The sequence below is a fragment of the Setaria italica genome, chromosome I (assembly GCF_000263155.2).
Source record: "Setaria italica strain Yugu1 chromosome I, Setaria_italica_v2.0, whole genome shotgun sequence".
Lineage (NCBI taxonomy): Eukaryota > Viridiplantae > Streptophyta > Magnoliopsida > Poales > Poaceae > Setaria > Setaria italica.
Window position 1 is genome coordinate 11958399 of NC_028450.1, and position 13461 is coordinate 11971859.

Below are 13461 nucleotides of genomic sequence, written 5' to 3' on the forward strand. Positions count from 1 at the left end.
TTCAATTTCATGAATTGAATACTAATCGTGCTAGATTTAGGCTTAACAGCGCAGAATTTGGGGAAAACTAGGAAACAGTGAACCCTAGGCCCTAATTTCTCAACTTAATCCTGAAATTTGGCTTTACTGCGGCTCGGATTTGCTAACTTAGGTACTAATTAGCCACAAAAGCATCTAATTCGGTACTGATTAAACTAACGGATCAATTATGTTAAACTTGAACATAATTAGCCGAACTAGATTAGAACTTAATTACTCATGTGACGTGCATAAATTAATCTGCGGAAGCCTAATTGCAAACTTACAAGCACATAAGATCTAATGGCAATTTAATTCTAACCTTGATCACTTAATTTGCACATAACTTGTATAGGATTTGATCTGCATCATCACTAATTGCTCATGTTCAAGCATAACAGATCCAATCTACACTAATTGCACGTGAAACTTTAACCAGATTGCACTGTGCATCACTGATTGCGCGTGACATTTGCAAAAATCATAATGCAGAGACTTAATTGCATATGAACATGTACTAATTGCACATCAAGAATTAATCTGCATAAACTTAATCACTTATGGCTCTTAAAATCTAAACCGACACTAATCAGAGGTCTAAACTTGATTAGCTCCGGCTATTAGGATCGTGTCAGGACTAAGATGGCTCATGATACCGATTGTTAGATTTAACTTAGTCTAGCATTAACTTAAACAAGATCTCAGCTTAGTCTAATCATGACCACTAATCATAATTAATGCGGAATACTTAGATTAGACTAACCAGAGCCTTGAGAGTCCATTGATTTGCCTCTGATGTCGATGTAGATGCTTGATGTAGTAGTAGCAGTGAAGATTAACCACCAGATTAAGAACAAAGGTTCTCAATCTGATGATCCGTGGCCTGGACGTGGGTACGAGCTTCTACCGCTTCAGTGCCCTTAGCAATCGGATTAGATCTGTTCTGGTGGAAGAACAGATCGGTTTCGGGTGGCTAATCACGTTGTTAAACAGTAACTCGCGATTAGGAGGCCCCCTTATATATATAGCACTGCAGGGGTAGGGCCGTACCATCTCCAATAAGTTAGGGTTGCAGCCCACTATAGCAACAAATTGAGATATTTTAGGTGGTAATTATCTCGTGATTTATCTATAATTAATCTTAATCTCTGATTAAATTTAATTAATATCATGTGATTAATCAGAGATCATATTCCAACAACTCGTAGTCACCAGTCAGCACGAGGGGTGGCTGACGAGCTCGGCTCGTTAAGGCTCGGCTCGTCATGGCTCGTTTGAAAGATGATATTAACCAATATATAATAACTTAAGTGTGCTAATAATATTTAAAAAATTAATTTATGATGATATTAATGGAATAAATAATATAAGTCAATAGATTAGGATAATATAAATATTTGGAGACTCGAAATAGACTTAATTAGTACTATATTTGACTTACTGTTAACCAAATAATAGTAATAAGATAAAAAATATTTTTGGTAGTTTCATCTTTATCGAGTCTAATGAGCTAATCGAACATCTCACGAGCTGGCTCGTTAAGAAAACGAGCTGAAATTGAGACTTGGCTCGATTCGTTTAAAGATCGAGTCGAGCTAAACCGAGCTAAACCTATGAACGAGCTGAGTCAGCTCACAAGCTTCGAGCTTTTCTGCCGGCCCTAGTCAGCACACATGGAGAATGACATGAGATGCGATTGAGCTGCCCTGCGCCGTGGCGACACCCTGGCTGCTTCGTCGTCTCGTCGGACCCATGCAGCGCGCGAGGTCTGCATTGAAGCGCAGGGATTTGCTGGGGCTACATATGCGCCGGGTGCCGGAGGACGGTGACAGCCGCATGGCTGAGAGATGGCCACTACTGGAAAATTGAGCATTCGTTCTAAGGCTCAGTACCAGTTACATTTTAGTCTGGTACTAATGTAGGCATTAGTACCGGACTAACAGCTAGCCCCCGGCGGACAACGAGGGGTGGGGTGGTGAGCCGCATCCCGACGTGGCCGAGGATGGTGGTGGTCGTCCCATGTGCCTATGTTCAGATCCCTCGCGTCCGCCAATGCCCTGCTTCTGCTCTGAATTTTGTAAAGTTTTACTCGAGTGCCCGGAAGAAATCAACCTCGACAAATTGTGGGTGGTAGAAGTGCGGATAAAACACCAATGGTTCGTGATTGCTCACATGTGTCCCTTTTTTAGGTATATATAAATGAATCTTTTTTAAGATAAATGAATCTATGTGTATCCACATGTAAAACCAAATTTATGAAGTCGTGGTCTCCGTAGAAACCAGATTTCCTGAAAAAAAGGGGGAAGTTCATGTAATCTGCGGTCTTCCCAACTAGATTTAGATTTAGAAATTTGATGGAAGTTTCTCTTACTATTAGTTCTGGTGTGAAGTGACCAAAATGATATAAAAATGCATTATCACCATTTTCCAAATGATTTTTTCTAGTTAGAAGGTGTGGAAACTTTCCTTGCAAGAGAAGAAGGTATCGAAATTTGGGACCTTACATAATGCGACATATTAATGTTCACATGGAAGGGATTCGGAAGGGCATGAGTTATATTAGGGTAAAGTTAGTTTTTATCCCGATTACCAAAATCATATGAGATCTAGGCCATCATGTAATACTTTAGAAACAATCAATGAGACTCAATGTGATCCATCCTCAACATGCGATATATCCAATCCTACACTAAGCATGAGCCACTGCCTCTCCATGCTTCCACATCGTGCCAACCATAAGGAGATTCATCTCCATGATCTCCGGTGGGGGCTGCATGATATGTCGCCAATTCATACCTTAACTACCGTATAAAGTTTTTCCTTAGATCGACGTTTCTTCTTTCTAATAATCGGTTTGTGTCACCCTGATCCGTTAATTTCTCCGTGGCTATAAAATACACCAAACTCAGCGTTGTCCTCTCCAGGACCTTTTCCTCCTAACAACAATGCCACATGACCCTCATTGATAAGGCTACATCTGCTATACTCAATCCTACCTACTTTTTCATGGTAATGGATCATTGTTGTCGTCCTGTCAGCCACGACCACGACGTATCCTCAATAATTATGCGTTGGGATCGCTGCAGAATTGGATGGTGGCTCCACCAAATCCTATTGAATGCACAAGCTATCTATCCAAATCAGCACCACCCTTCATGTCACCACCAATACTTTTTTTGGTGTGTTGTGTAAAATCACTATCTAACATGTGCGGTAGAAGTGCGGGTAAGACACCAATGGTTCGTAATTGCGCACGTGTGTCCCTTTTTTTAGGTATGCATAAAGGAATCTTTTTTAGGTAAATGAATCTACGTGTGTCCACATGTAAAACCAAATTTATGAAGTCGTCGTCTCCGTAGAAAACAGATTTACTGGAAAAAGGGGGAAGTTCATGTAATCTGAAGCCTTCCCAACTGGATTTAGATTTAGAAATTTGATGGAAGTTTCTCTTACTATTAGTTCTGGTGTGAAGTGACCAAAATGATATAAAAATGCATTATCACCATTTTCCAAATGATTTTTTTCTAGTTAGAAGGTGTGGAAACTTTCCTTGCAAGAGAAGAAGGTATCGAAATTTGGGACCTTACATAATGTGACACATTAATGTTCACATGGAAGGGATTCGGAAGGGCATGAGTTATATTAGGGTAAAGTTAGTTTTTATCCCGATTACCAAAGTCATATGAGATCTAGGCCATCATATAATACTTTAGAAACAATCAATGAGACTCAGTGTGATCCATCCTCAACATGCAATATATCCAATCCTGCACAATTCATGAGCCACTGCCTCTCCATGCTTCCACATCGTGCCAACCATAAGGAGATTCATCTCCATGATCTCCAATGGGGGCTGCATGATATGTCACCAATTCATACCTTAACTACCGTATAAAGTTTTTCCTTAGATCGACGTTTCTTCTTTCTAATAATCGGTTTGTGTCACCCTGGTCCATTAATTTCTCCGTGGCTATAAAATACACAAAACTCAGTGTTGTCCTCTCCACGACCTTTTCCTCCTAACAACAATGCCACATGATCCTCATTGATAAGGCTACATCTGCTATACTCCATCCTACCTACTTCTTCATCGTAATGTATCATTGTCGTCGTCCTGTCATCCACGACCACGATGTATCCTCAATAATTATGCGTTTGGATCGCTGCAGGATTGCATAGTGGCTCCACCTCATCCTATTGAACGCACAAGCTATCTATCCAAATCAGCACCACCCTTCATGTCACCGCCAATACTTTTTTTTGTTGTGTTGTGTAAAATCACTATCTAACATGTTGATGCCCATTATTGGATTGAATTCATGGATTAAACTTGTATGTCTTTAACTTTCCAAACATAAAAAATGTTTTTCACTCATGTTTTCCTATTTTAGTTTTTGATATGTCATACATATAAATAAAATATATGTTTGTCAGATCCCCCATAAAAAAATTGATGGGACATTTGGTACCTTTGCTAGCTTTGGCTAGCCTTGTCTTACCAGGCGGGTGAATTCTTGCCATCCCAGGCAAGTTATATTGGCACCCTCACATCAGTAAGGTAAAACCTTGGTAAGATCTTACCAATTCAGGCCCCAAGGCAAACTTGCGATCAATCCAAATCCATGGCCCTCGTCAGTATATTTGCTTGGCATGGCTAAATAGCATCCGGCAAAGTATCCAAACAGACCCAAGGAAGCTCCTAGTCATGAAAATCTGTCCAGTCCCTGTCATGTCATCGTACTTAACTCTTGTTGTGTGCATCTTCCCCCATGACATCGCCTAGCAGTGTCCGTTTATTTTCTTGTTACGGCCTAGTTGGAGCAGTAGCCTACCACCAGTACAAGGCAGAGCCCGCAACCAACAACTTGCAGCGCCAACGATCACCGCCGTCACCGTCAGCTCGTCGGCATCGATGATTCCTACCTCTCGATACGCCACCCTTCGTCTTTCTCGCGTTGCCCCCCTGCAGCAATGGCGTGCCAGATGCTCCAAGATTAACACGCAGTAGTAGATTGCTTCCAACCCATCGCCAAGACCGAAACCAAACGGGCATGCGTCACCGCATCCGTCGTCGAAAAATTCAAGCGTCCGAAAGGTACCCACCCGATGCTGACAAATCAACCCCCCACCCCCACAGGCTCTAGGAGCAGGACGTCGTTTTTGGTTGCACATCAAATCAAATCTCCCGGCAGACGTAAGCGTGCTTAAAGTTGAATTCCTGTCCTAATTGCCCGCCATGTATATATGTGACAAGACATCGTCTGCACACAACTTGCATCTCGGCTATACGTATACGATAGGCACAACTGTAAACTACTAGAAGCCGCGCTTAAACGCACGCAACAAGTAGCTTGGATTTGAATACTGTCAGGCGGTGCATTTGAAAACAATGGTAAGGTGTGTCCGAATCCCGTTGCGAGGATGCAGGTCAACGCTTGCACAGGCTGTCGGCACTTGGCACCAGTAATATATGGTTCTCTACAAATATGGGCTTGCTGCCTCTTGGTTCTTCTCCCATGTCCATGTCCTCTTGGTTCTTCTGCCACAAAAGTTGGAGATTGGAGGATACCACACTTCATACTCTCTGTTTCATTTCTATCCCTCTCGATCCTTCTCGCAGATCGACCGACCCAACTGCTTCCTGTGTTTGTTGCAGAGTTGTTGTCTATTGTTTTTCCTTTGAAACTGCCTCTTATGGCTTGTCCTTTTTGCCGTGTTGATGCCAATGCCTTTCTTCTTTTGGAAATAGGTGCTTTCAGGGTACTTCTTCCTGCGATACGCCCGGTTGTTATTACCTTCATTGAAGAAAACCAGAGTTGTGGTTGGTGATCTTGAGAAAGCTCCTTTGCATGGGTTGTGTGTCCTCGAAGCAGTTCAAACGAGCTGCAGCATATGAGGATTCCAGTATCTTGGCTAAGGAGACTACCTGTAAGAACCTGGTCCCCCTTTTTGCAGCTCAAGAAAGAAAGGAACGATCCTTGTGTTTTTCTTGATGTCCATCTGCTCACGTGGCGTTTCTTGCAGTCTCTGTGAATGAAGTGGAGGCCCTCCGTGAGTTGTACAAGAAGATAAGCCATTCCATATTCAAAGATGGCCTAATTCACAAGGTCCGGTCGGCATTTTAATGTGACCAAACTTTTCTGAAGACGAGGATTGGCCATGTGATTCTCAAGATTCAAAAATTGCCTCTCTTTTTTCTCCTACAGGAGGAGTTCCAGCTTGCTCTCTTCAGGAACAGTAACAAGAAGAACCTTTTCGCCGATCGGGTCAGTTCCTAACTTATGCTTCTCCATGCAGCAGTTTCCTCTTGTTCGTTTAGTTCTGGAAGTTTAGTTCTGGATGTACCCATTTGCTGGTTTTCCATTAACCACACACAAAGGAGCAGTTTGGGGTATATATAGGGCAACCATGGGTAGGTAGCTTAGAAGCTAAGCAAAATATCTAAACAACATCTAAGTAGATAAGGTGCACACAGGCACATAGATAGATAGATAGCACACCCAACACAAACATCACTTAGTCTATCAATCTCCCCCTAAGTCTTGCATGTCTTGAGCGGCAGCTGAACTATCCCAATCCTAGAGCAAAGTTCCTAGAACTTGATCCTTCCAAGGGACTTGGTGAGGAGGTCGGCGAGTTGATCCTTGGTGTTGATGTAGTTCGTCCTGACACTCCCTTCCTCCAAGCAACCTTGGTACTTCACTCTGATGTGCTTGCTTCGCTCGTGGAACATGGGATTCTTCGCAAAAGCCAGAGCAAACTTGCTGTCCACCCTAAGCTCCATTGCTTCATCATCTATGCCAAGGAGATCACCGAGCAGCCGAGCGAGCTAGAGAGCCTAAGTCAAAGCGGAAGAAACAGCGATGTACTCAGCCTCACTGCTAGATAGGGCTACCACCTACTGCTTGACCGACTACCAGCTGACGAGGCACTTGCAACGAAGAAGAGCATCCCACTCGTGCTCTTGCTGGTGTCGATGTTGCCGGCGTGGTTGTTGTCACTGTAGCCAATGAAGTGTGCTGCCCCAGGACACCTCAAGTAGTGGAGCCAGAGTCGAGAGTCCCCACGATGTAGCGAAGGATCCTCTTGACGGTCTGCTGGTGCTCCTTCATCGATCGATGCATGAACCGACTGACGTAGCTCGACGGAGAACGCAAAGTCTGGCTGCGTGTGGGCGAGGTAGCAACGGCTCCCCACAAGGCGTCGGTACTATATAGCATCCACCTCCTCAGCCGTGCTGTCATGGCTTAGCTTCAACCTCTCCTCCATCGGAGTGCAAGCTAGGTTGCAGTTGGTAAGCCCACCCAGCTCAACGACGTGCTTGGCGTAGGCGGTCTATCGGAGTGTGATGTCGGAGTCGTCTTGGCACACCTTGATCCCCAAGTAGAAGGAGAGAGGCCCCAAATCACTCATCTAGAAGGCAGCCTTTATCTCCTCCTTGAATGCTTCCACCTCCTCATCCTTGGTGCCCGTAATCACCAAATCGTCGACGTAGATGCCCACCAGCAGGGCATTGCCTTCCTTGTCCTACCGGTAGATGGTCGCCTCGTGCAGGCTTTGCTCGAAGCCCATAGTCTTCAGGGTGGAATCGAGTTTGGCATTTCAAGCTCGCGGTGCCTGCTGCAAGCCGTGGAGGACCTTGCACAGGCGCAACACATTGTCCTCCTTGCCGGGGATGACGAATCCCAGCGGCTGGTGGACATAGACCTCCTCCTTCAAGTCGCCATTGAGGAACGCCAAGTTGACATCCATGTGGTGGATGCGCCAGCTCTCCTGGGCTGCTAGCGTGAGGAGGATACGCACGGACTCCATCCGTGCAACAAGTTTGAAGGCATTGTCGAAGTTGACCCCCTCCTGCTGCATGAAGCTGCGTGCCACGAAGCGAGCCTTGTGCTTGACAATAGCACCAGCTTCATCCTTCTTTAGCTTGTACACCCACTTAAGGGTGATCATGTGGTGACTGAGAGGAAGATCAGCTAGCTCCCAAGTTCGGTTCTTCTCAATAGCTTCCATCTCCAGCTTCATCGCAGCGTGCCATGCAGCGTGTCCCTTAACCTCAACGAAGGAGCGAGGTTCGCCGTCATCGTGCGTGAGGTGCAACTCCACCTCCAAGTCGTGAGGCACCAGTCCCGGCATTGGCTGGTCGCCGAGAATGTCCTCCATGGATGTGGATGGCCGTCAGCATCGCCTCTCCCCAGAAGATGGCTGGCATCCTCCTTTGCTTGAGGAGAGCCCGGGCCATGGCCACCACCGTCTGGTTGTACTGCTCGACGATGCCGTTCTGTTGCAGGGTGTACAGCGCGGAGTAGTGGTGCTGGATCCCCTCGTCGATGCAGTATGATGCAAACTCAGCCACCGTGAACTCGCCGCCTTGTCAGTGCGCATAATGCGCAGCTTGCGGCCGCACTCGTTGTCCGCAGTAGCTTGAACGTGCTTGATGGTGTCTGCAGCAGCTCCCTTGGTGTCAAGGAGGACCACCCACATGTACCGGGAGACGTGTTGATGAGTAGTAGGAAGTAGCACCACCCTCCAGGTGTAGCCGGCGTCACCAGCCCGCAGAGGTTGCCGTGCACAAGCTCAAGTCGCTCCTTGGCTTGGAAGCTCGCTTGGCAAAGGAAAGGGCATCTCTTCTACTTCATCACGACGCAGGTGTTGCCGAGCTGCTCCACGTGATCGACGCATGGCATGCCCCACACTGTCTCCTTGGTGCTGAGCCGCTTCATGGCCTTGAAGTGGAGGTGCCCAAAGCGCTCGTGCCACCATCAAACCTTATCATCGTGGCAAGCAGCAAGACAGAGGGCTGCGCCACCTCCGCATAGAGGATGTAGAGGCGGTTGCTCCCTCTCTCCACCTTGGCAAGTAGGCGTTGTCATCGATCCCAGATTCGGAGCACGCCACCGTCGATCTCCACACGCGAGCCACTCTCATCCAGCTGCCCAAGCTGATGATCGAGTTTCTTAGCCTCGAGGATGTAGAAGACTACAGTAGGAGCCGGTGCTAGCCAGTCATGGTGATGAGAATGATGGAGCCAATGCCCTTGATGTCCATGGTCGAAGAGTCACCGAACTTGATGGAGCCGCGTACGTCAACGTTCAGGTCGGAGAAGTACTCCCTGCACCCGGTCATGTGGTGTGTGGCACCATTGTTGAGGAACCAACCGTCAATCTTGTCGTCGCTGGTACCATCGCTGAGGAAGACGTGTGCACGCGGCTCGTCGAGGTGGAGGAGAGCCATCACGGCCGATGCCGCTGGAAGTAGCTTGATGCTCCCGTGAGCTAGGAACAGAGTCGGCTCCTCCTTCTCCGCACCCTGCGTGATGTGGGCCTGGCCGCACCTTGGCTGGCAACACTCCCTGGCCCAGTGGCCAGTCCTGCCATAGTTGTGGCACGTGTCGTCTCGTGCCGACTTGCGCTTGCCGGCAGCGCCGCCCTAGGCGCCTCCGCGTGCACCATCCTTGGCACCTCCTTGCACCTTGGGTACCTTGTGCGGCTTGCCACGCTTGCGGCTACCTGTCGAAGAAGAAGGCTCCCCCTTCTTCTACTCCCTCTAGCGGGCAAGCCACTGCTCCTCAATGAGATGGAACTTGCCACCGATGGTGATAGGACCACAAGATGTCAGCTCCTCGCAGTTGTCAACTACCTTGAGTCGCCCCATCAGCTCCTCAATCGAAAACGTTGAGAGGTCGAGCAGCATCTCGATGGAGATAGCGAGCTGCGAGTACGTCTTCAGAACGACGCACAGAAACTTTGCAATGGCTTTCTCCTCGTTGATCTCATCATCGCCGTATCGCTCCAGCTGCTACATCAGGCTGGAGAGGTGGAGGGAGAAGTCGTCGACGTCCTCGCTCAGCTTGAAAGCCAGACAATCCCACTCCTACTAAAGCTTCTGCAGAGTGGACTTTTGGGCGCGGTCGCTGCCAAATCGGGCCGTAGCGATAGCGTCCTAGGCAGCCTTGGCAGCCCTCTTCCCTGAGAGGTTCGCCGCCATCTCCATCGGGACCACGGCAAGCAACGCCTCGAGTGCTTACCGGTCCCTCATCACTGAACTCCATTTGATGTAGTTGGTCTTTGTCAACATTGGCCACTGCATGCTACCGACGGACTCCTACATGATGGTCTTGATGACCCTTGGGGGTGCGGAGTTGAGGCTGGAGTTGGAGCTAGAGTCATGCTCGGCGTCCATGCCTTGATGCGGGTCCAGGACCCACTGATCCATATTCGCGTTCTGTTGCCTTGCCGCGTCCTGCGGTTCGGGACGGTTGCCCTGCACCTCAGCACTGGCGACCGACGCCCCATGCCCGCTGCCCTGCGCTGTGCAGCTCAGCTCCTCCGCGTTGCACCGCGCCATCTCATGCGTCGCCTCCACCTCCTCGCGCAGCCGGGCCACCTCCAGACGCCACTGGATAGCGGCAGCCGCTGCCACCTGTGCCTCCTTGTTGGTGAGGCGGGCTGCCTTGGCTGCGTGCGCCACCGCTGTCTCCATGGCCGTTGTGCGCGCTGCAAGCTGCAGCCGCCTCCTACAACACAGCATCATGCAATGCCGTCGCGCGCCACCGATCCTCTCACTTTGCAGCCTCCGTTCCTCCTCCTCCTCGTGTGCCGCAGTCGCACGCCATGCCCAGCACCGCTGCGCTGCTGCCTCCTCCTCGGCCGCCATGCGTTGTTCCTCCTCCCAACACGCGGCACATCATACCGTTGTCGCCGCCTCCTCACACTGCTCCTCCTCCTCAACCGCCGCCCTACGGCGTCGTGCACTGCTCGTGACCGAGCGGTGGGAGGAGGTACGGGAGGAGGTCCTGTAGAGGGCCGGGAACGTCGGCACCACACTGGCTAGCGGTGGCGCGCCGGCTACTAGGCCCACGATGCCCACGAGGCCCGCGTCGATGTTGCCCGCGAGGTTCGCTCCATCTGCGGCCGTGCCGCTCGCCGCCGCCGGTCTCCTAGAGCTTGCCATGGGTGGTGAAGTTGAGGAAGCCGCCGCCGTCTATCAAGGAAGAAGCCCGCCACCCGTGGAGAGCCGTCGCCACTACCTAGGTCTGCTGCTGATCCGCACCGCCCTCCGCCGCCCGCCCCGCCGCCGGATCCGGTCACAGGGGGGGAGGAGGTCGCTAGCCGCCGGATCTAGCCAGAATAGTAGCGCCACTACTAGCCTTGGTGGGCCCAGTCGGGTGCTAGGGTTTCAGGGATGAGGGGCTGGAGCACGGGAGAGAGGAGAGAGGAGGAGTGTAGGTGGGAAGGAATTAGGCTCTAAATACCAATTGTTGGCCCAAAATTATCTTTTTCATCAACCACACACACAAAGGGGCAGTTTGGGGTACATATAGACCAACCATGGGTGGGTGGCTTAGAAGCTAAGCAAAACATCTAAAGAACATCTAATAAGTAGATAAGGTGCACATAGGCACATAGATAGATAGCACACCCAACACACACATGATTTAGTCTATCACCATTGACACTGACCTGCCAATTTTATCATAAATTGGCTATCTCCTTACGGAAGCTTTTCTAGAAAAATGTGTCACCTAAACTGCAGATTCTGTTCATATATGTGATACTTTGTTCAACTGTTCTGTAATATATGCAGATATTTGATCTGTTTGATCTCAAGCGCAATGGGGTGATTGAATTTGGGGAATTTGTTCGGTCCCTCAACATTTTCCACCCAGATACTCCGATGGCAGAAAAGATTGCTTGTAAGCATCCCAAATCCGATTCCAGCTCTCATATTCTGATTATTGACCGAGCTACATAAGTAGCATTACTTAGTTATAGTGTTTCAGAATGCAAATCGGTTAAAGTTAGATTAGTAGTGCTGCAAAAATTGTATAGCAAAGCACAGCTACTGACAGTTAGGCAGTGTTAGAAGATAGAGGTAAATATGTAGTTAAAACCATTTAGAGTGTGAAATGAGCAGCCATTGAATTTAAGTTATGATAGTTAACAACCTCCTGTAGTTATGTGTCCCCAAAATATCATTTCCTGTTCATATGTTTCTCTCTGTCTGTCATCTCACGGAATTCTTCCTTGCAGTTGCATTTCGGCTATATGATCTGAGAGGTACTGGATTTATTGAACACGAAGAGGTGGGCATCTTAAATTATTGGCTTTGAATCATTTTTTTCGAGATACTTGCTTTGAATTTGCTGTATGCTTTTTCGTAGTTCCCTTGAATGAAGACAATACTTGTAAAAAGTGCAAAAGTATCACATACTGTAGTTTTCATATAACCTGGAATTCCATATAAAGTGCTGCTGTACTTTATTTGTCTTCACGCAAGAAAAGTTTGGATCAGAACTTATTTGTCTTTATCTTTGAATATCCATGCAGTTGAAGGAAATGGTGCTTGCAATTCTGAATGAATCAGATCTAATTCTTTCTGATGACGCTGTCGAACAAATTGTGGATCAGGTACAGTACATCAAGATAAACGGTTACTTTCATCTCATCCCATCGGCTTGTTTGGTCCAAGTTTGTCCACCACCGAGCTACAAAGTGTACTATGACCCATTTGTTTGGCTCCACACCTGACTTTTTCACCGGCACAGCAAAGTGCCTGGTAGCTTTCAGTCCAATTCCTTCAGAAAACTTGCCATAGTTTTCCCTTTGAATTCAACTCTTGCGGTGCAAGAAGCATCCACATCACAAAGCCGCCAGCCAACGCATGGAAATATAGCATACTAACTCAAGTTCTGGCAGACTTTCAAGCAAGCAGACCTGAACGACGACGGGAAGATAGATCCTGAAGAGTGGAAGGCTTTCGCGAGTAAAAACCCGGGTTTGCTGAAGAACATGACGCTTCCATACCTAAAGTAAGTCTACCTAGTACATTTTCATCTTGTGCAAATGCTCGCTCGGTGTTTGCCTGAGAAACCTCATGCTGACACTCCATTACCTTCAATATATGACTTACATCAATCCAGTAGCAAACTCTGACAGTTACGATGCATCGTTCGTCAACTATGTAGGGACATAACCATGGCGTTTCCCAGCTTCGTTCTGAACTCTGGAGCTACTGATGAAGAGTTGTAGCACCCTGGCAAGCGCCCCCATGCTCTTCCGTATATTCCTCAGAGTGCGCATGGCCAAGCTACGAGGAAGGACACTGCTGGTTCAGGTGGCTTAAGTTTCAGACATACAGCTGCAGCAACCTCCTGATGAACTGATGAACGTGCAGGCACAGGTCTGTGATCTGAAGGGTGAGATTAGGAGTATAATGGCAACAGAGCGCCCTGCATCAAAGGGACAGAATGATGTCAGGCCTTCCTCTTTTTGCTTTTGCTTTGGTCCGTGAGGCTGTAAATTGGTAGGTGAAGTGGCTGATTGTTAACTGATGATGTTGTAGCACCAGATTGTAACCATCGAACATGGCCTCATTAAGTTATAGTTTGTGATTTTGGTAATTGAGTGATAATATAATGTTGACGTCAGATTTTGACACGTA

At 48.0% G+C, this 13461-nt stretch overlaps 1 protein-coding gene across 1 annotated transcript; it reads left to right on the forward strand.

The window, feature by feature from the left end:
• Positions 1 to 5312: 5312 nt before the first annotated feature.
• On the forward strand, positions 5313 to 13461 carry LOC101783259 (calcineurin B-like protein 7). The gene is made up of 9 exons (XM_022823693.1): positions 5313 to 5675; positions 5768 to 5946; positions 6043 to 6125; positions 6225 to 6284; positions 11605 to 11713; positions 12051 to 12103; positions 12348 to 12428; positions 12717 to 12829; positions 12986 to 13461. The coding sequence occupies exons 2-9, from the start codon at positions 5868 to 5870 to the stop codon at positions 13047 to 13049; spliced, it is 642 nt and encodes a 213-aa protein (XP_022679428.1). The 5' UTR covers positions 5313 to 5675; positions 5768 to 5867; the 3' UTR covers positions 13050 to 13461.

Coding starts and splice junctions, on each gene's coding strand:
- LOC101783259 (XM_022823693.1), top strand. CDS start 5,868: ATGGGTTGTGTGTCCTCGAAGCAGTTCAAACGAGCTGCAGCATATGAG. Junction 11,714..12,050: donor GATGGCAGAAAAGATTGCTT/GTAAGCATCCCA, acceptor TCTTCCTTGCAG/TTGCATTTCGGCTATATGAT. Junction 12,104..12,347: donor GATTTATTGAACACGAAGAG/GTGGGCATCTTA, acceptor ATATCCATGCAG/TTGAAGGAAATGGTGCTTGC.